Raw genomic sequence first — 24,060 nt, 5'->3', positions numbered from 1 at the left:
ACTTCAGGTGGGGGGGGGGGGTGCAGATTGCTGCTTGTAAAAGTGGATGTAAAGACCAAGCTCGGTTGGATAAATAGAGGTCAGAAAGAAAGGAGTCAATGGAGATACAAAAACAGAGGATTCATCAGATGATGTGGTGGATGAGGAAACCAAGAGGAGAGATCAGATTATAAAGGGAGCAAAAGAAGGATTAATAAGAGAATACTCCAGTCCAGTAAATGAACCTTCCCAAGATCAAAAATGCACAAACTAGGAAGAAGAAAAAGGAAAAGAAAGAGGATGATCAAAGTAGATCCAGAGAGAAAAGCAAAGAAAAGGAGAAGAAAGGTGCCCAGGGCTGTCAGAAGCACTTCCTGAAGTCTCAGAGTCAACTTCAACAACCACCCCAGAACCAGAGATCGTTTCACAGTCACAAGTTTCATCTGCCAAGCAAAGTGATCCCCCTTGCCAGGAAAGATGTTACCCCACAAGAGTAAGAAAACCTCCACAGCGATTAAATCTTTAGGCCTAAATGGGACAATTTAAAATTTGCTATGCTGTGGATGTCTGTATAGTAGTTGTATTATATATCATGTGTATATAGTTGAGATGCATTCTCCATTGAGATAGAGTTTATAGCTAAGCAGGGAGGAATGTTGTATACCTAACATTTCAATAACATTTGAGTAATCTGGTACATATATTGTTTGATTAAGCATCCTTTAATTCATTATTGGATATATATATATAAATACATGAATTGCATGTGTCATGCACACTTCAAGTAAACAAAGTTAGACCTGCATTCACAGACTTCCATATCTTCCTTTGAATTACTTGAATGTTTTGAAGTTACAACAAAACACAAACTGCTAGATATCTAACAGCGAGGATGCTTATGAAATCACTGTCATTTCTCCACACTTAAGAGTTGAGGCTGAATATACATTGGAAAACACAAAATAAATGAGTAGGCCAATCGGCTCCTTGTACCTTCTCTACTATAGATCATAGCTGATCAATTACCTCAACTTCACTTTCTTGTACTGACCCCATAAACTTTTATTTCCTTATTATCGAAAATGTTAGCAATCTCAGTTTGAATATACCCAACTTCATTTCTCTCTGGGTGAAGACATTTGTCCTCAAGGCTGCCCTGACTTTCTGAACCTTTATTTTTGAGGATGCAACCCTCATTCTAGAGGATGCCAACTACAGGAAATTATCAAATCTATATCTATTCTAATTGTGTACATTTGAAAAATGACCCTTCTTATCCTTTATATATTCTCTAGTATGAGCCCAGTTTGCACAATCACTTCTTAGACAACAACCCCAATATCAAAGGAGTCAGTCTGGTGATCTTTTGTTGCACTTCCTGTATTGCAAGCATATCCTCCTTTAGATTGGAAGACCAAAACTATGCACAATATTCAATATGCAGTCTTACCAGGTTTCTATCAATCAAAGCAAAATACTTCTTGTACTCAAATCCTCTTGTGATAAAAGTCAGTGTGCTATTTACCTTGCTAAATCTGCATGTTAACCTACAGTGATTCATGTAGAACATTAACAGCTTTCAGTCTTACTATTTATATCATCTTTGCTTTTTCTTCAATGTGGAAGACATCTTATTTTTCAACATTATATCCTGGCCTGTTCACCTAGTCTGATTCTACCTCCTACAAGCCATTGTGCATCACAGCCCACAGCTGCACCTAGCTTTGTATTACCAGTAATCTATTGTAACAATGCTGAAGAATCAGAAGTCTTCTTTGTTTATGCACTGCGGCAACCCACTGTTTTGTACCACCAAAAACAATGCTTCAACTGATGATTAAGACCATAAGACATCAGAGCAGAATTAGGGCATTCAGCCATCAAGTCTTCTCCACCATTTCATATCTGATCCATTTCCCTCTCAACCCCATTCTCCCCAAAACCTTTCACACCCTGACTAATCCAGGCTTTTTCCCAGGGATGAAATGGCTAGCACAAGAGGGCACAGTTTTAAGGTGCTTGGAAGTAGCTACAGAGGAGATGTCAGGGGTAAGTTTTTTTTTTTACACAGAGTGGTGAGTGTGCGGAATAGGCTGCTGGCAAATGTAGTGGATGCAGATGTAATAGGGTCATTTAAGAGGCTCCTGGATAGGTACATGGAGCTTAGGAAAATAGAGGGCTATGGATAACCCTAGGTAATTTCTCAGGTAAGCACATGTCCAACACAGCTTTGTGGGCCAAAAGGCCTGTATTGTGCTGTAGGATTTCAATATTCCTGATCAAGAACCTAATCTCCACCTTAAATATACACAATGACGTGGCCTCCACAGCCGCCTTTGAGGAATAAATTCCACAGCTTCACCACCCTTTGGCTAAAAAAAATCCTCAACTCTGTCCTAAAGTGGCGCCCCTCTATTCTGAGGGTGTGGCCTCTGTTCCTAGACTCCCCCATCATGGATAATATCCTTTCCACATCCACTCTATCTAGGCCTTTCAATATTCATTAGGTTTCAATGAGATTACCTGCTCATTCTTCTAAATTCCAGTGAATAAAGGCCCGGAGCCATCAACCATTCCTCACACGATGAGACTTTCATTCCCAGTATCATTCTGATGAACCTCCTCTCAAACCTCTCCAATGGTTCCTTTCTTAAACAGGGGTCCCAAAGCTGCTCACAATAGTCCAAGTGAGATGTCACCAATGTCTTATAAAGCCGCAGCATTATATCCTTACTATTCTAGCCCTTTTGAAATGAATGCTAACATTGCATCTGCCTTCCTCACCACCAGCTCAACCTGCAAAGTAACCTTTAGAGAAATCTGTCAAAGGATTCCCAAGTTCCTTTGCACCTCAGATTTTTGCATTTTCTCCCCATTTGGAAAGTAGTCTATGCTTTTATTTCTTCTACCACAATGCATGACAATACACTTTGTGGCACAGTATTCCATTTGCCACTTCTTTACCAATCCTCTTAATCTGTCCAAGTCCCTCTGCAGCCTCCCTGCTTTCTGAACACTAACTACACCTCCACCTATCTTCGTATCATCTGCAAACTTAGTGACAAAGCCATCAATTTCATCATCCAAATTATTGACATACAATGTAAAATGAAGTGGTCCCAACACAGACCCCTATAGAACAGCATTAATCACAGGCAGCCAATCAGAACAGGCTCCCTGTATTCCCATACTTTACCTCCTGCCAATCAGCCAATGATCCATCAAAGCTAGTATCTTGTTAAGCAGCCTCATGTGTGGCACTTTGTCAAAGGCCTTCTGAAAATTGAAGTACACAACATCCACCAATTCCCCTTTTATCTGTCCCACTTACTATTTAGAAACATTGAAACTCTACAGCACAATACAGGCCCTTCGGCCCACAAAGTTATGCCAAACAAGTTTCTACCTTAGAAATTACTAGGCTATAGATCCTCAAAGAATTCCAACAGATCTGTCAGGCAAGATTTTCCTTAAGAAAGCCATGCTGACTTTGGCCTATTTACCATGTCCAAGTAACCCAAAACCACATCCTTAACAATCAACTCCAACATCTTCCTAACCACTGAGGTCAAACAAACTGGCCAATAATCTCCTTTTCTCTACCTTCCTCCCTTCTTGAAGACTGGAGTGACATTTATAGCTTTCCAGTCCTCCGGAACCATTCCAGAATCAAGTGATTCTTGTGAGATCATTACTAATGTCTCCACAATCTCTTCAGCTATCTCTTTCAGACATCAGGAGTGTAGTCCATCTGATCCAGGTGATTTATCTACCTTCAGCTTCACAAGCACCTTCTCCCTAGTAATAGCAGCTGCTCTCACCTCCATTCCAACACTCTCAAGTTTCTGGCATACTGCTATGTCTTCCACAGGGAAAACTAATGCAAAATACTTATTCAGTTTGTCCATAATTTCCTTCTCTCCATTACTACGTCTCCAGCATTACTTTCAGGCAGTCTAATATCCACTCAAGTCTCTCTGTTACAATATATGAAAAAAACTTTTGGCATCATTTTTGGTATTGTTGGCTAGCTTACCTTCATATTTCAACCTCTCCCCCCCCCCCCAATGGATTTTTGGTTGCCTTCTGCTGGTTCTTGAAAGTTTCTCAATACTTTAACTTCCCACTAATTTTTGCTGTATTTATACACTCTGTTTTGCTTTTATGTTAGCTTTGGCTGCCTTGTCAGTCATGGTTGCATCACCCTTCCTTTAGAATACTTCTTCTTTCATTCTGCACCTCCTGAATTGCTCCCAGAAACTCCAGCCATTCCTGTTCCACCATCACCCCTGCTAGTGACCACTTCCAGTCAACTTTGGCCAGCACCTCTCTCATGCCTCTGTAATTGTCTTTACTCCAATATAATACTGATACATCTGACTTTAGCTTCTCCCTCCCAAATTGCAGGGTGAATTCAATCAAATTATGATCACTGTTTCCTAAGGATTCCTTTTATCTTTAGCTCCTTAATCAAATCCAGTCCATTGCACAACACCCAATCCAGAATAGCTGATCCCCTAGTGGGCTCAAACACAAGCTGTTCTTAAAAAGCCATCCTGAAGATATTCTATTAATTCTCGTTCTTGGGATCCAGCACCAACCTGATTTTCCCAATTTCCATGCAATATTGAAATTCCCCATGTCTATCGTAACATTGTCCCTTTGACAAGTCTTTTCTATTTCTCACTGTAATTTGTAGCCCACACCCTTGCTACTGTATTTTGTAACTAAGTACTGTAATTAAGTATTTTGAATCATCTAAAAAGCATTATATAAGCAATTACCTCACTTGACATTACTGTTGTGAGAGCCTAATTTGAGCCATTGTAGTAGGCTAACAAAATTCAACTGACATGCAGAATATTTTGTTAATAATTTTCACTGCTTTTTATTTTAAAAACAGAGGACTCAGGAATTGTGCAAGTGAAGTACATTATTGTCGCAAGCTATCAACGCAATGTTAAATAAATATGATCTTAACATTCATTGTTATTCAAAAAGCAACTTGAACCAGCTTTCTTACACTCAGTTTCTTTGTGAGAATGAATTATTCAATTGGGAAGCAATTTGAATAAATTATTTTTTGACTAATTTTTCAAAGGAAACCCAAATAATGGAAAATGCTTGCCTTGGAATAAATGTAATTTGCAAATTAAATTTACATTTGCCTTTTTGTGCTATATTGTTCAGAAATAAAATGCCAAATGCAGTTGTGGAAGTAAAAACAGAAGAAACATTCAAAGTTCTACCTTATATTAAATGACTGGCAGCTCAATTAGTGTGCAGGATGCAAATGAAGACAAAAATAACTAGGTTTACCTTGCATTGTAATTCAAATTCATAATAAGTTTAGATTTAGCTGTTATGGTTTGCAGTATCACACTGTGTTCCTTACAATGCTACAGCTACAGATGAAACAGACGGATTTTCAATATACATGTCATTCAACTTGATTTTGTTGGCTTTTTCTGAAACAAAACTGAGACTACAATGACATAATTATGCAGGCCATTAGAATTAAACATTTTGTTTTTAAAGAAGCATTAAAATGACTACGTTTTTGTTTCATTCAATAATTCTCCTTCCTTTTCTGAATCCAAAACTTTGAAGGCCACATTTAGACAATGGTTCAGCAGTAGACATAAGGCATCAAGAGGTGAAGGTCAAACTATCTGCCTACATCATTTAAGTCAGTGTGCAAATAAACTTTTGGGAATGACGACAGAAAAGTAGAACTCATTATTGACTTCTAAGTTCTAAATAATTTTTTTAAATAGAAACATTTTGAAATAAGGATTTGTATAGAGAGGAGAAACTTGCAGTTGCTACAAAAGAATAAAGAAACAAAAAAAATCAAAGGATTGAATTACATGTAATCCAGACCATCATAATTTATTGTTTGAGACAAATGTTTTTCAGATTCCAAAATCTTTAGAAACATAGAAGACCTACAGCACAATACAAGCCACTCGGCCCAAAAAGCTGTGCCGAACATGTCCTTACCATAGAAATTACGTAGGGTTACCCATGGCCCTCTATTTTTCGAAGCTCCGTGTACCTATCCAGGAGTCTCTTAAAACACCCTATTGTATCCACCCCCACCACCGTGGCCGGAAGCCCATTCCACATACTCACCACTCTCTGTGTAAAACTTACCCAACATCTCCTCTGTACCTACTTCCAAGCACCTTAAAACTATGCCCTCTCGTGCTAGCCAGTTCAGCCCTGGGGAAAAGCCTCTGACTATCCACATGATCAATCCCTCTCATTATCTTGTACACCTCTATCAGGTCACCTCTCATCCTCCATCACTCCAAGGAGAAAAGGCTGAGTTCACTCAATCTATTCTCATAAGACATGCTCCCCAATCTAGGTAACATCCATGTAAATCTCCTCTGCACCCTTTCTATGGTTTCCACATCCTTCCTGTAGTGAGGCAACCAGAATTGAGCACAGTACCTCAAGTGGGGTCTGACCAATGTCCTATATAGCTGCAACATTACCTCTCGGCTCTTAAACTCAGTCCCACGGGTGATGAAGGCCAATGCACCGTATGCCTTCTTAACCACAGAGTTAACCTGCAAAGCAGCTTTGAGTGTCCTCGGACCCCCAGATCCCTCTGATCCTCCACACTGCCGTTACCATTAATACTAATAAGTCTTACCAATATGTCTTACCATTAATACTATATTCTGCCATCATATTTGACCTACCAAAATGAACCACTTCACACTTATCTGGGTTGAACTCCATCTGCCACTTCTCAGCCCAGTTTTGCATCCTGTCAATGTCCCACTGTAACCTCTGACAGCCCTCCACACTACCCACAAAACCCTCAACCTTTGTGTCATCAGCAAATTTACTAATCCATCCCTCCACTTCTTCATTCAGGCCATTTATAAAAATCACGAAGAGTAAGGGTCCCAGAACAGATCCCTGAGGCACACCAATGGTCACCGACTTCCATGCAAAGTATGACCCATCTACAACCACACTTTGCCTTCTGTGGGTAAGCCAGTTCTGGATCAACAAAGCAATGTCCCCTTGGATCCCATGCCTCCTTACTTTCTCAATAAGCCTTGCACGAGGTACCTTATCAAATGCCATGATGAAATCCATATACACTGCATTAACTGCTCTACCTTCATCAATATATTTAGTCACATCTCAAAAAAATTCAATCCAGCTCGTAAGGCAGGACCTGCCTTTGACAAAGCCATGCTGACTATACCTAATCATATTATGCCTCTCAGGATCTTCTCCATCAACTTACCAACCACTGAAGTAAGACTCAGTGATCTATAATTTCCTGGGCTGCCCTTTCTTGAATAAGGGAATAACATCCGCAACCCTCCAATCCTCTGGAACCTCTCCTGTCCCCGTTGATCATGCAAAGATAATCAGAGGCTCAGCAATCTCTTCCCTCGCCTCCCACAGTAGCCTGGAATGCATCTCATCCAGTCCCAGTGACGTATCCAACTTGATGCTTTCCAAAAGCTCCAACACAGCCTCTTTCTTAATGTCTATTTGCTCAAGATTTTCAGTCTACTGTAAGTCATCCCTTCAATCACCAAGATCCCTTTCCAGTGAATACTGAAGCAAAGTATTCATTAAGTACCTCCAACACCTCCTCCAGTTCCATATACACTTTTCCACTGTCACACTTGATTGGTCCTATTCTCTCATGTCTTATACTCTTGCTCTTCACATACTTGTAGAACGCCTTGGGGTTTTCCTTAATCCTGTCCGCCAAGGCCTTCCCGTGGCCCCTTCTGGCTCTCCTAATTTCATTCTTAAACTCCGTCCTGCTAGCCTTGTATTCTTCCAGATCTCTATCATTACCTAGCTTTTTGAACCTTTCGTAAGCTTTTTTTTCTCAACTAGATTTACAACAACCTTTGTACACCACAGTTCCTGTACCCTATGATCCTTTCCCTGTGTCATTGGAACATACCTATGCAGAACTCCACACAAATATCTCGTGAGCATTTGCCATATTTCTTCCGTTCCGTTTCCCTGAGAACATCTGTTTCCAATTTAAGGTTCCAGGTTCCTGCCTGATACCTTCATTGTTTCCCCTTACTCCAATTAAATGTTTTCCTAACATGTCTGTTCCTATCCCTCTCCAATGCTATGGTAAAGGAGATAGAATTGTGATCACTCTCTCCAAAATACTCTCCCACTAAGAGACCTGACACCTGACCAGATTCATTTCCCAATACCAGATCAAGTACAGCCTCTCCTCTTGTAGGCTTATCTATATATTGTGTCAGGAAACCTTCCTGATCACACCTAACAAACTCCACTCCATCTAAACCCCTCACTCTAGGGAGATGCCAATCGATATTTGGGAAAGTAAAATCTTCCACCACAACAACTCTGTTATTATTGCACCTTTCCAGAATCTGTCTCCCTATCTGCTCCTCGATGTCCCTGTTACTATTGGGTGGTCTATAAAAAACACCCAGTAGAGTTATTGACCCCTTCCTGTTCCTAACTTCCACCCACTGAGACTCAGTAGACGCCACGTCTTCCTCCCTTTCTGCAGCCATGACACTGTCTCTGATCAACAGTGCCACGCCCCCACATCTTTTGTCTCCCCCCACCCCACCCCCCCCCCCCGTCCTTTCTGAAACATCTGAAGCCTGGCACTCGAAGTAACCATTCCAGCCCGAGCCATCCAAGTCTCTGTAATGGCCTCAACATCATTTCATCATAGTTTGAAAGCTGAAAACTTCTAATATTCCAGCTTACTTGCGAGATAATTTGCCGCTTGTCAGATGCCCTATCTGAGCTGATATACTTAACTGCATTTAGGTTCAACATATAGTACAAACAGGCAAGAGATTTTCAAAACTATTTCAAGAATTACTTTATTTATTAAATAATATTTTAAAACACATGAAAACAGGTACAAATAATTGTGTTTTTACACTTTACATGCCCTTAGTATTTCAACATTCTGACAAACATTACAGCTCTCTGTGGAAGAATCAGTAAAAATTGTTATTTTTCATTACCACAGTTGATTTTATTTATATCATTAATCCTGAAATTTGAGTTTCTCATTATCCTGGAACTTCACATATTGCTCTCTAGTGGTTTCACATCAAAGGACAGACTCGTAAGCACTTCACAACTCACAAAATGCAGTCATATATAATTAGCTCTTTTAACCGCAAAGTAAATGCTAACCTTCAGTTCAAACTGGAAGGACAAAATATTAAGTATTCAAATTGCTTAGGAAAAGTTGAATAAGTAATAAAACATTTTATCATAAACTTTTACTGACATATCTGAATCATAATTCATGTTTTTGCATAATCAACCAGACTCAGAAATTCATAAATACAAAACCACAGCAGAGCAGTGCTTTTTCGCCTGTCACTTCCCCTCCCTCTCATGTCTTTATTCTAGTCTTCACCTGTGTGAAGATGAACAGCCTCGAACTGAAACATTGACTGTTCATTTTCCTGCACTGATGCCACTTGACCTGCTGAATTCCTTCAATATCATTTGTTTTTCTCTCCAAAATCACAGATCTGGCATGCAAACCCAATTCCAGCTTGCATGCCAAGCTTACACTGGAATCACAAACTGCATCTGAATGGTATCACCCACAAACAAAAGGACACCTAGGTTAGCAGAGAGGTGCGAACTTTTGATGCCATGCTCTACTCAATACCATTTTTTAAACAATCCTTCCATTTATTGCATTATCATTCATTTATTCAATAGTCACAAAGAAATGGTGATTTTCTTCAGTTAAGCAATTAAGATTCAAACATGGCTCAGTAAATTTGCAAATCCATTACCTTGACCTTTAACCAGGCTGAACGTGACTCCATAACTAAGAGTCTAAGGTTAATCACCTCCAACCCTCCAGGTCCTATATTTAAAAAGTATTTCCACCTCCTCTAGTCTTGCCATTGTTCATCTCTCCTACTCCATTGTCTGTTGCTTCATTAGTAGCCAAACTCTCACTCATGCTTGAACATTTTTTTTTCCTCTAAACCACCACCTCTCTTCCACCTTCTCCAACTTTAAAACCTAATAATATTGTTTGGTCATCTTCTGTTTCATTGCATTGCCTCCACACAATTTCAAACTCTCCACTTTGATTTATGTCCGTTACTTGTCTGATTTTCTAAAAACAAAATCAAGGATAATGCCAAGTCTTGATTTTGCCATCAACACTGAAAGACACTAAGTATAGCTGACCTAGAGATTAAAGCTGTCCACAAGAATTTTACAAATCATAGCTCCAGTTCCCCTGTATCAGTCTGGTAATATCTACAGAGGTTGTATAGCATCAAGCTGGCAAGGATCCAATGAGACTCCTTTCTCATTCAACAAAAATTCTGGATTATAATTAACACCTGAATTATTTTGCAGAAAGCCTAAGTCAGGACCTTTGCAATAGAATTAAGGGAGAAGGAAAAACAACTAAATTTTTTTAAAGATATTTTAAAAGAAGCATAGAATATTCATAAGTTATTACCGTACAAGGAAATATGCATTTTAGGGACACAGCAATAAATGTAATTGGACATGTCAGTTACACCTCCTTTAAAAGGCTCCATAGTTTCAATGGTTCTTAAATTAAGAATTATGCCCCAAATCATTAATTCACAGTCAATTGCATCTGGAAAGATGTATACTCTGCAGCCCATGGAGAAGCATTCACTATAGCACTACCTGGATTTCTATATTTAACTGCACGTCCATGGGTACCGGAAGTTACTTGCTGTTGTTGCTCTGTGATGGAATGGCCACTGACATTTTCTACTCTGAATTCTGAGCCAGTTATGTACGTTCCTGGTCACTCAAGCAATCCTCAATCCATCAAATGCATGTATATTAAAAGGACAGCTTAATTTAGTTACAGTAAAAATCAGACTTATTCAGCAATTTATTCTGCACCTTCTCAACCTTGCAAAAATAAAGCACTTTATCCAGAACACAATTTTAAAAATAAGCTATTTAACTCCTTCCAGTTCTGATATTAGAGATTCGACACAACTTCCCAATGTTCCAATAAAAAGCAATTTATTGTTAAAATTGTAATATAAATCAATAAAGTAACTGCTTCCTGCTTGCACAGTGATGGTATGTTCTGACATAGCTGTAAGCACCTACAGATCTAATTATTCAAAACTAATCTTTAATGCACTAATCATTGCAGAAATATAAATGCATGTGGCAGTGATGCAGCATGTTAAGATGCTCTCTATTGCACATCTGTGGAAGGTCATGGGTATTGATGTGCATAGTTCTGCTCTCTCCAGCCTCCTGAAAAAGTAGAGGAGTTAATCAGATTTCTTGATTGTGCACGATGTGTTCTGAGACCATGAAATGTTGTGTGAGATATGCACTCCCAGACGTTTGAAACAGTTTGTAGTTTCCACTGCTGTGTCGCCAATGTAAAGGAGGACGTGAAAAGCAATATATCAGGCTAAGTTGTACACAAAACTAGGTCTATGAGTAACACCAGTATTCTGGATCTCAGGTTCTCATTTTAATTTGAATCTACAAAAAACATGTAAAGCAGAACCAAACAAAGTGAAAAACCTATAGAAAAATATGAAAACCCGGTGTACAAATCCCAGAATGACATCTATGGCAGCAACTTAAAATTAATTAAACATTTACAGTATATGCAATCAAACTGGTTCAAAAGGTCCTGTTAAATACAAAAAAACTCAAAATGCCTGCCTGCATACCTCTGAAAACCACTCATCATTCTTGTCTCTTCTCTAGAGTAAAGGCGATAATATATTACTCCTTTATCTTATGAAGAGGAATTATAGCCTGTGATGTTTCAGAAGCTTGACTTCAATTTCTACTTGGATCTTTTATCCTGAATTAACTGCCCTAGGAGTGTCCTCTTTCATTCCAGTTCTTCTGCAAGTACAGATTTTTCTGCTCTCCTTGCAATTTGGATACTTTTCCACCTCTGTCACTATATCTTCAAATGCCACTTTTCCACAGGGAATATACAGTTGAATATACACAGCTTTCATTTCTACTGATATTCATTCTTATGTTTCTTATTTTGGTGTGAATGGAGCAGGAGTGGAGATTATTTTGCCCCTCAAGCCTACTCCTCTATTTAACAGAACCATGGCTCAGCTTCACACTCAAGACTGTTTTCCTGCTTTAATCACATATCCCTTGATTCCCCTAATAGCCAAAAACATATCAGCCAGAGTTGTCAATAAAATCAGCGAGCAATCCTCCACGGCAACCCAGAGAAGAGAGCTTCAAAGACTCACAAGTAATTCTTACTCAGTGCTAAATGACCCTTTTCCTTTTTTTCTTTTAAAAACTGCAACTCCTGGAAACTCCTGGTTGCAGTTTTCTTAGACTAGGAAACATTCCCCTACATCAATCTTGACGAGGCCACTGAGATCTAAGTTCAATTCTTATTCCAAACTACATAAGCTTATCCTACGACACAACTTATCCTCATATGACACAACTGTCATCTTAGAGACAAGTCTGGTGAAATGTTACTACATTCCATTTATAGCAAGTACTGTTTTGTTTAGGCAAGGATATCAAATTTGCACACAATATTCCAAATGTTGTCTCACCAGGGCCCTATATAATAGTAGCAAGTGCCACTAAAAGGAAAAGTACAGGTCAATAAATGCAGGCTATTCTCACATGATCCAGAACTGTATCAAATCATTTAAGATTAAAGATTTAAAGGGAAATAGCTTTCATCTCTTTTCTGCTGCACCGCAAAAACATTAGATCTCGCAAGTTTACTATTCTACACTCAATTGCAACTTAAAGGTCACTAACAAGAGGTCAATAGTTTGGATTAGAAAGGAGCAGATGGAAAAAGTTTCCAAAGATTGGATGTTCATCTGAAATTCTCAACCTGAAAGAATAAGGCAGAAACACACATCACTAATATACCATACCATAATCAGTAATTGAAAAATCCTATCTTACAAGGTCACACAGCAACTGTATACATGATAGGAATTTAGAAGAACCTGTTGATATCTGATTTTGGATAGCATGGACATAGTGTTCTAACTGGCAACCCCCTATGCTGTAAATTCTATGTTTCTGAAACTTAGATGAGAACTGAGCATCTCAAGATCAATTATAAAATTAATGACAAAAACAGGCTTACTCCAGACTGCAGTATTTTTATGTACATATCAAATTGAGAAGGGGAGTATGTATAACTTCTATAGCAGATGCAAATACCTTCTCCATGTAATTGAATATTTTTCAGTCAACAGGATGTGAACAATGTTTAATTATTATTCCATTTTGAAATGTTAAAGAGCTATCAAAATCGGTATTAGTGGGCGCAACACACTCAGATGTCTCTTAAACAAGATCTATGGAGCAAATTACCAATCTAAAATCTAGTCATCTATCATATCCTGTATGGTAAGCAATTTGTGATTTGCATCTCATTAAAATGTGCAAGCAAGCTCTTAAGTGTCAATTTATACTGCTGAATACCATTATGCAAATTTCTTTGTAAACAAGCTGGAATTATTTTATTTCGATAAGACAACCTATCTAACATCAAAGAGGTATAATATTATGTAAATAATTCAAATTTAACTTAAATTTTAATGTCGCAATACAACTTTGATTATTCTTCACTATCTGGTGTTTCTTTCCTGTTATCATCAGGCTCCATGCACAGTTTGGATTATGTTATCAAGAAGATGCATTAGATAAACTAGTTTAAAACCTGAAAACATTGTCTAAAATTCTATCATATAGCAAAGGAAATCACTGGGTCTGGGAAAAGATAATAAAGCAGTGATAATAATTTACAAAATTATTTATTCAGTGATACAGTGGGCAGTAGGCCCTTCGATCCACATCACCCCGACAAACTTGATTAACCCTAACCTACCTAATCATATAGCAATTTACAATGAGCAATTAACCAACCCAATACATCTTTGGAAAGTGGAAGGAAACTGGAAGATGCGGAGAAAACCCACACATTCCACGGGGAGGATGTACAGAGACTCATTACAGAACGGCACTGGAATTGAACTCCATAACACCCTGAGCTGTAATAATGCCGTGCTAACTGGTATGCTACTGTGTACAGTAATTGCACCTGCCATGAATTATTTTAACATTACAGATTGGCTACAATGAAATGGGCTCAACAGCCTACAATGAGAATTTTGCCTTTCCTTCAACTTCAGCCTGACGTTTATCCTAATGATGGCTGAGCCCTTAGCTTCTCTGTGATCAGAAAAGTAGCAGAATAGTAAACATTCTGCATCTGTATTTCAGTGCTAAGAGTTGTCATGCATTACCTCCCAGCTTTGCTACTGGTAGCAGTACAATCTTACTTGCTGCATTTACAACAAAGTCAATGCTAGTGATAGTAAAACTATTGGAAAAGACATCCAAATCAACAAGATATGCAAAGGACTTTAAATACCCTTTGCAAGATCTGGGATGATGAGCTTAACATTTATCCGAAGTTAAAAAAGCAGAAAAAAGTACAATGCCATTGATTAGCAAGTACATGATGCATTGCAATGCTTCTCACATTTTTGTTGATAGAGAGGGAGAGCGAGTGATCTCAATCTCTATACAGTAATATCTTTTTCATTTTCTGCTCACATTTATACAGTGGCCAAGCAGGCAACATTGTAGTAAATTAATGCTGCAGCCTCTACACTATCTTCACTTATCCCAGTATCATAACTGATGAATTAAGTTTTCATTCCAATTTCCAATCTTGGAATCTCAAAAATGGAATCTTCCGCACTATAATGTAATGAGGCAGCACTTACCTACAGTGCAGTATTTGAAATATGGTGCAGTTCTCTGGTATACCTTTAAAAGCTTCAATACCTTACAAAGATCCTGAAAATGAATCCTCAAAACACTCTCATAGCTTAACAGTAACCCAGTAGTAAGACTAATGAAGTGTTTTTCTAATGTGACCTCCACAAGAGCAACCACAAAACTCCAAGACTGAGCACTTTAAGGAAGGAATTCAAAACAAATTTAGCTAATTAGTGTTCAAGAAGCTTAGGCAAAAAGAGAGGCTAATGCATGGAAAATCACTGAAGTTTTCCTTTTAAAGAATTATTTTTAATTACAAAGCAAAAAAAAAGCACCCACTCGTGAAGAGTTAATCAAACCAGTTTTGCAACGTCCACAGAATCTGTGGATGTCAAATGGCAAAAATACTTTTAAAAAATAATTGCTAGAGGAACTCATCATCCATAGAGGGAGATGGACAGTCAACCTCTCAGGCCAAAACCCTACATCAATCGACTTATTCCCTCCTCAGTTGCTGCCTGACCCACTGCCATCCTCCAGCAATTTGTTTATTGCTCCATAATCCAGCATCTGTGATCCCTTATGCCTCCAGGTTTAAGGTTATACTCATTTCTAAACTTCAAGGGAGGAAAGTATAAAGAAAATTTGGCAAAACAGTGTGAAAAACCTGACCAAAGACTTGAGTTCTTTTTCCTATTCAGCTATACAAATACACTGATGAAGCACCTACGCATCTGCCAATTTAATGCAAATAAAGAAACTAAATTAAAACAAGGTATCTAAATATCTGCAAACCATGCCACAACAACTAGAGGCAAAGGTAAAGATTTTTTTGAGGTTGTATTTAGTAACATCACATACAATCTGCTATGCAAAAACCTTGTATGACAAGCTACATACACTCAGTGGATACCATATTGATATTCTCAGCCCTTCACTGTTATAACTCTGTTTAATGAAAGATGCTCTGGTGCACATGACTAAGTATATGGATATACACTCAGTGATCAATTTATTAGGTACATTTGCTCATTAATGCAAATATCTAGTCAGCCAATTATGTGGCAGCAACTCAGTGCATAAAAACATGCAGACATGGTCAACATGTTCAGAAGTTGCTCAGACCAAACGTCAGAATGGGAAAGAAAAGCGATCTAAGTGGCTTTGACCATGGATAATTATTGGTGCCAGACGGGGTGGTTTGCGTATCTCAGAAATTGCTGAACTCCCGGGATCTTCACACACAATAGTCTGTAGCTTACAGAGAATGGTGCAAAAAAACTAAAAACATCCAATGAGCAGTAGTTGTATGAGTGATAAAGCCTTGTTAATGAGAAAGGTCAGGGAAGAATGGCCAAGTGATGCAAGCTGACAGGGAGGCAACAGTGACATAAATAATCACGCATTACAACAGTGGTGTGCAGAAGAGCATCTCTGAACACACAACATGCCGAACCTTTAAGTGGATGGGCTACAGCAGCAGAAGACCACACCGGATTTCACTCCTGTGGTCACTCCAGTACCTAATAAATTGGCCAGTAAGTGTATAAATTGCCATATTAAATACAGCAGGGCAGAATTTAAGATTAGCAGTAAAAAAAAGTTCTTGAAACAAAAAGCATCTGACCATGTAACATTTCATTATATGGTTCGTTGACAAGCTGTGTGATTTAAAAAACACCCCGAGAGTCTCAATGCTACCTATGACAGTTGATAAAATAGCAAATTATGTAATTATATCAACTACAAGCTGAAATTTCTGAAACTGAAAGTAACTGAGTTACTGTATACTAAGGTTAAGCAGCTTTTATGGAGCAAACTGTTCCATCAACTTTGTTGAGTCTCTGAAAAATCACAGTTCTTGCCAATACACAACAGAACTTTGCCAGATTACGGTAACTAATACAGGAGCTTCTAATTAAAACCACCAATACGACAGACAATTTAAATTTCTTCAACTGTAACAGATCAAACACTACTAACGGTACAAGGACCTAATTAGTGTTTTTATTTGGAAACTTATGTTCCAATCACTAACCTTGAGCAAGCAGACCTCAGATCCCATTGCTTTCAAAACAGTGTGAAAGCAAGCCACTATTAGTATCTTTTTATCAGAGCTTATTAGCCTCATGGAAACTCTGACCCGGCTCAAAACAATATTTCTAGAGTCAATATTTTGCTCCAGAAGTACATGAGTATTAGACCTCTGCCTTCCAAAATGAAAATATGTTGAAAGCCCGATCTTCCAGCACACCAAAGTTCACTGTGAGCAGTATTTTACGGGAAGATAAATGGCCAAAAATTGCAATGAATGAATAATTAGGTGTTCCTAAATTAAATTTGCATGCAATCACCAGAAAGATGCCTACCATTCCATGCCCAGACCATATTTCAGTGAATTTGATCATTTGGCTGTCATTTTCCTGCATGCAGGCAGAGACTCCAGAAATTAGGACAACAAAGAGATAGTTGTGGAGGCAGAGGCGCAGCAACAGGATTGCTTCCAGTGGGTGGACTGCACTATGTTCAAGAACTCCTCTGCAGATCTAAATCAATAAACCAAGGTTGCAATGGACTTTATTAAAACCGCTGTAGACAAGTGTGTCCCCACAAGATCATTCAGTCTTCCCCAACCAGAAGCCCTGGATGAACCATGAGATCCTTGCTGAGGGCTAGGTCAGAGGCTTTCAAGTCTGGTGACCAAGAAAGTTATACAAGACATCCAGGTACAATCTCTGGAAAGCCATCTCACAACTGAAATGACAATTCCAGACAAAACTTCAATCAACAAAGGATGCTCGACAGTTGTGGCAGGGCTTGAATGCTGTCACCTCTTATAAAGTCAAATCAAGAAACATAGGCAACAACAGAGCTTCATATTACGATGAGTTCAATATCTTTTATCCTCATTTTGACCATCAAAACACGGAGGAACCATCACAAACTCCCTCAACCCTGATGATCCTGTGATTTCAGTCTCCGAGGCTGGCGTGTGAGCAGCCTTCAGGAGGGTGAACCCACGAAGAGCACCTGGCCCAGACAAGTACCTGACCAAGTACTAAAGACCTGTGCTGATCCACTAGCTGGTGTGTTCACTGAGATCTTCAACCTCCCACTTAGGCAGTTTGAGGTACCTATCTTCTTCAAGAAGCCTTCACTTATACCAATGCCCAAGAAGAACTTAGTAACCTGCCTCAATGACTATCATCCAGTTGCACTTATATCTGCAGTGATGAAGTGTTTTGAGAGGTTGATGAAACACATCAACTCCTGCCTGAGTAGCGACTTGGATCTGCTCTAATTTGGCTACTGGCGCAACAAGTCCACAGCAGACACCTTCTCATTGGCTCTTCACTCAACCCTGTAACATCTGAACAGCAGTGATGCATAATCAGGATCCTCTTAATTGACTACAGTTCCGTATCCATTATTATTTCCCCCTCAAAACTAATCAATAAGCTTCAAGACCTCGGCCTCAATACATCCTTGTGCAATTGGATCCTCGATTTCCTCACCTGCAGACCCCAGACAGTTTGGATTGGCAACATCTACTCCACAATCTCCATCAGCATAGCAGCACCACAAAGCTGTGTGCTTAGCCCCCTGCTCTACTGGCTTTATGCTTATGACTGTGAGACTAAGCACAGCTCCAATTCCCTATTGAAGATGGTTGACGACACCACTGTCATAGCCTAATCAAAGTTAGTGACAAGTCAGCAAATAGGAGGGAGATTGAAAATCTGGCTGAGTGGTGCCATAACAACAACCTCTTACTCAATGCCAGCAAGACCAAGAAGCTGATTATTGACTTCAGAAGGGGAAAAAAAGGTCTATGAGTTAATCCTCATTTGGAGGATCAAAGGTGGAGGGGGTCAGCAACTTTAAATTCTTCAGTGTTATTATTTCAGAGGACCTGTCCTGGGCCCAGCACACAAGTGCAATTACAAAACAAAACACAGCAGTGCCTGTACTTCCTGCAGTTTGTAAAGGTTCAGCATGACATCTAAAACTTTGCCATGGTTCTAGAGATCTATAAAAGAGAGTATATTGACTGCCTACATCACAGACTGGTATGAAAACACCTACACCCTGGAATGGAAAATCCTACAAAAAGAAATGGATATGGCCTAGTCCATCATGGGTAAAGCTCTACACACCAGTGAGCACATCTACAAAAAGCGCTGTCGCAGGAAAGCGGCATCCATCAAGGACCCTCACCACCCAAGTCACGCTCTCTTCTCGTGGATGCCATTAAGGGGAAGATACAGGAGCCTCAGAACTCAACACCACCAGGTTCAGGCACATTACTACCCCGCAATAATCAGGCCCTTGAACGAAAGAGGATAACTTCACTCAACTTCATTTGCCCCAACACCGAACTGTTCCCACAACCTATGGACTCAGTTTCAAGGATTCTTCATCTCATGTTCTTAATATTTATTGTTTATTTATTTTTATCATTTACAGTTTGTTGTCTTTTGCACACTGGTTGAACACACAAATTGATGCAGTCTTTCACTGATTCTGTTATGGTTATTATTCCATTATGGACTTATTGAGTATGCCTGCAACAAAATGAATCTCAAGGTTGTATATTGTGACATATGTACTTTTGATATAAATTTATTTTTAACTTTGAACAGTTTACCCTTTCCAACCAATTCTACCAGAAACTGCATACAGTGCTCTTGTGACAACCAAAATCTCAAAAGAAACTGGAATTGCAGAATTATTTTACACTTACAGTTATCGCTACATGGCCAAACATCCCAACACTTGTAAAGGCCTTGTATGTCTAGGGCTCTCAATAAGATGACACATTTTACATGGGACTAGTATTGATAACTTTGATGCATATTTCAAATCTATATGTATCGATGCTTTAAACATATTATTAACATAGACTATAGAACATACAGTACAGCTCAGTACAGGACCTTCGGCCCACCATGTTGTAACGACCCTCAAACCCTGCCTCCCATATAACTCCCCACCTTAAATTCCTCTATATACCTGTCTAGTAGTCTCTTAAACTTCACTAGTGTATCTGCCTCCACCAACTCAGGCAGTGCATTCCACGCACCGACCACTCTCTGAATAAAAAACCTTCCTCTAATATCCCCCTTGAACTTCCCTCTCCTTACCTTAAAGCCAGGTCCCTCTCGTACTGAACAGTGGTGACCTGGGGAAGATGCGCTGGCTATCCACTCTATCTATTCCTCTTAATATCTTGTACACCTCTATCATGTCTCCTCTCATCCTCCTTCTCTCCAAAGAGTAAAGCCCTAGTTCCCTTAATCTCTGATCATAATCCATACTCTCTAAACCAGGCAGCATCCTGGTAAATCTCCTCTGTACCCTTTCCAATGCTTCCACATCCTTCCTATACTGAGACGACCAGAACTGGACACAGTACTCCAAAAGTGGCCTACCCAGAGTTTTATAGAGCTGCATCATTACATCGCGACTCTAAAACTCTAACCCTCGACTTATGAAAGCTAACACCCCATAAACTTTCTTAACTATCCTATCTACCTGTGAGGCAACTTTCAGGGATCTGTGGACATATACCCCAAGATACCTCTGCCCGTCCACATTACCAAGTATCCTGCCATTTACTTTGTACTCTGCCTTGGAGTTTGTCCTTCCAAAGTGTACCACCTCACACTTCTCCGGGTTGAACTCCATCTGCCACTTCTCAGCCCACTTCTGCATCCTATCAATGTCCCTCTGCAATCTTCGACAATCCTCTACACTATCTACAACACCACCAACCTTTGTGTCGTCTGCAAACTTGCCAACCCACCCTTCCACCCCCACATCCAGGTTGTTAATAAAAATCACAAAAAGTAGAGGTCCCGGAACAGATCCTTGTGGGACACCACTAGTCACAACCCTCCAATCTGAATGTACTCCCTCCATCACAACCCTCTGCCTTCTGCAGGCAAGCCAATTCTGAATCCACCTGGCCAAACTTCCCCGGATCCCATGCCTTCTGACTTTCTGAATAAGCCTACCATGTGGAACCTTGTCAAATGCCTTACTAAAATCCATGTAGATCACATCCACTGCACTACCTTCACCTATATGACTGGTCACCTCCTCAAAGAACTCTATCAGGCTTGTTAGGCACAATCTGCCCTCCACAAAGACATGCTGACTGTCCCTGATCAGACCATGATTTTCTAAATGCCCATAGATCCTATCTCTAAGAATCTTTTCCAACAGCTTTCCCACCATAGACGTAAGGCCCACTGGTCTATAATTACCCGGACTATTCCTACTACCTTTTTTGAACAAGGGGACAACATTTGCCTCCCTCCAATCCTCTGGTACCATTCCCGTAGATAACGAGGATGAGGAATGGTATTTTCATTTTAAAACATTGGGAGGCACTCTGTTTAAAAAAAAAGTGCCTGCAATTTTCAATGGCATAAGGAGGAAAATACACGCACAATTCCCTCAGATTTTCCATTGTCACTTTAATACAAGGATTATATACAGTACAGTAAAAAGAGCATGTACAATAACAAACTCCAATTATTTGGATATTCATTATACTGTAACAAAGGCAAATATATAATACTTGCTTCTGCTTTTATCTATGTTCACAGAAAACTAACAGCGGATACTGACGCAAAATCTTTCTCAGGTGCTGGCAATCCAAAAAGTACATCAACAACCCAATCCATCGCTGATACCTCAGAAAAAGGTGGTACTATCTTGTCTGAGGAAACAGCAGCAGAGGCACAGGAGGGGCTGAGTACCATTACCATCAACATCCAAGCAGCAAAACACAGCCAGGAAGACGTCATCTCAAATGCAGGATCCTCCAAAGGCCACTTCACAAAAAGATGACGTCATACCTCACTACACCTGGAAAACATGAATGGACACATCAGGCATATGGGTCAGGAGCCATTCTCTCAACCCTTCTTAACCCAACATCTAACCTATGCTGCACCTGCACTGGAAGCATATGGCGAGACAGCACTGTGTCAGCTTATAGATACGAGTGGACCTACTCTGCGTATTGCTGGTATGGGTACCTTAAGTTATTACACTGTCTTGTCAACTCTGAATTTCAAACAAAATATGCATAGAAGTGTGATGTGTGGTGAGAGGGCTTTATCTATTCAAAATATTGGGCAGCTGGGTGAAATGTCCTGACTACATGAAGTCACATATGGCATATTTTGTTGCCAATTTGTGTAGTTTGGCACTCCTCTGAACCACACACAAAATGAAGTGGTGGGGGGGGGGGGGGGTGGTAGGAAGCACAGAGCTAACTTACACATAGTCGTGTATTAGCCAACTGCACATGTGCGATAATTCCTCTATAACTAGGGAGGTGACCTGTCAGGTCAGTTATCTTTGATCTAATTAACGTCTGGTCACTTCTACTGGAAATTGGGTGTTAATTAAGGACAACTTTGGGACTCTGCCATGAAACAACAGAATGCTTGGCAGTTTAGGCTCACATCTGCATCACCACCTGTAGGATAGATGATAGAACAAAAATTGGGATTAATTAATTGCCTTCTGCAGCTTGAGTGCATGTACACTTCTAGCAAAGAATGAATAATGATTGGCTATTTTATCATTGAAAATACATATTCATTGCCCCTATGTATTCAAGGCCCTGGAATTCCAACTTCATCCATTTACCCATGCCCAATCTCTGTATCTTCCCCCCCTCCTCTAACACATCAGCTGCTTAAGCACACACCTCATGTATCCTGGCACTTTCATCCGCTCGATACACGTGTGACATCCCTTGTTCGGTTGCCAGCACTCTCGTCTCGAGTCAAGTTCAAGTACCACAACAGACAGATCCACAGGCATGTCCTAACACAACACCACAGTCCAGCACAGTGGCAGCTGCACTGAGGCACCAACTTTAAAATCAGCTGCCAAAACAGGCCTTATTGGATACGTTAAGCAGCTATTAAAAATTCAGCAGTATTGCCTTGTGACAAAATACGCCCGCAACCACACAAGTTCTAAAATTCTGTGATAATTATTGCTATCTTCACAATGTATAGGCCAACAATGTTCCTCAATCAACATTAGTGGAACAAATTAGCTTCATCTTGTATCTCTCTGCAACGCGTTCTGTTTTCCATCTCTGTAGTGCTTTTAATTAGAATGTTTAAAAGAAACTCCAAAGTGCAAATTCTGTCTTCACAAGGACAGAGGTATTATTGGAAACATCATCCATTTATTCATTTCAGCATTATTCAAGAAATAACAGAGTGCACCTGTTACAGAGCCAACATCCAACTTCAAAACACCACAGAAACACAAATTAAAGTGCTAATCTTTTGGATGTGCACAAATTGGTTTTATCATGATTACCTTTAAAATCCATCGATAACTTGACACAAAGTCTTTGGAATAATCTGAAGATGTGACCAGGCAAGTTATCATGTTTACATGATTTCCTCTTTAACTCAGCAGCGACAGAGAAAACAAAAAAATTTAGAAAATCTAGCTCTGGTCTGCCTACCTGACCCAATGGAAAAACATAGTTAAGTAAAAATAACACACACAAAATGCTGGTGGAACACAGCAGGCCAGGCAGCATCTATAAGGAGAAGCACTGTCGACATTTCGGGCCGAGACCCTTCTTCAGGACTAACTGAAAGGAAAGATAGTAAGAGATTTGAAAGTAGTGGGGGGAGGGGGAAATGCGAAATGATAGGTGAAGACCGGAGGGGGTGGGTTGAAGCTAAGAGCTGGAAAGGTGATTGGCGAAAGTTAGCTTCAACCCACCCCCTCCGGTCTTCACCTATCATTTCGCATTTCCCCCTCCCCCCACTACTTTCAAATCTCTTACTATCTTTCCTTTCAGTTAGTCCTGACAAAGGGTCTCGGCCTGAAACGTAGACAGTGCTTCTGCTTAGATGCTGCCTGGCCTGCTGTGTTCCACCAGCATTTTGTGTGTGTTGTTTGAATTTCCAGCATCTGCAGATTTCCTCATGTTTGTTAAGTAAAAATAATTCCTGCAAAAATTTGCATTGTGCACTACAGACTTAGAGCCGACAGCTCACATATATAATAAGGATTTTCAAATTAGAGAGTTAGCTTGTTTACAGAACCACAGTTCTCTGTAATATGCTGGATTCCGGTTAATTGGGATACATTTTAGCCCAGTTAAGTGGCTGCCTCAATTAGCCAAAGTTTCATGGAAACACTTAAAAAGGTATATTAAAAAAATACAAACTACCGTTTAACTGAGTAACGAAGTATGTATTTACATGAATGCAGAATCCCACTGTGCTA

At 39.7% G+C, this 24,060-nt stretch overlaps 1 protein-coding gene across 5 annotated transcripts in view; it reads right to left on the bottom strand.

Moving 5' to 3' along the window:
- The window catches only part of slc36a4 (solute carrier family 36 member 4), a 264,779-nt gene that overhangs the window by 141,446 nt on the left and 99,273 nt on the right, over positions 1-24,060 (bottom strand). The window contains exon 10 of one of the 5 annotated variants that reach the window (XM_073043346.1): positions 20,735-21,651. The exons of the other annotated variants lie outside the window; for them this stretch is intronic. Within the exon in view, the coding sequence (XP_072899447.1) occupies positions 21,636-21,651 (16 nt within the window). The 3' untranslated portion in view covers positions 20,735-21,635. Of the gene's footprint in view, positions 1-20,734; positions 21,652-24,060 lie in introns of those variants that run through there. 5 annotated transcript variants of the gene reach the window in all.

This window comes from Hemitrygon akajei, chromosome 4 (genome assembly GCF_048418815.1).
Source record: "Hemitrygon akajei chromosome 4, sHemAka1.3, whole genome shotgun sequence".
NCBI classification, from domain to species: domain Eukaryota; kingdom Metazoa; phylum Chordata; class Chondrichthyes; order Myliobatiformes; family Dasyatidae; genus Hemitrygon; species Hemitrygon akajei.
Note: the sequence above shows the minus strand (reverse complement) of the source record. Positions and strands in the feature narration are given on the sequence as shown.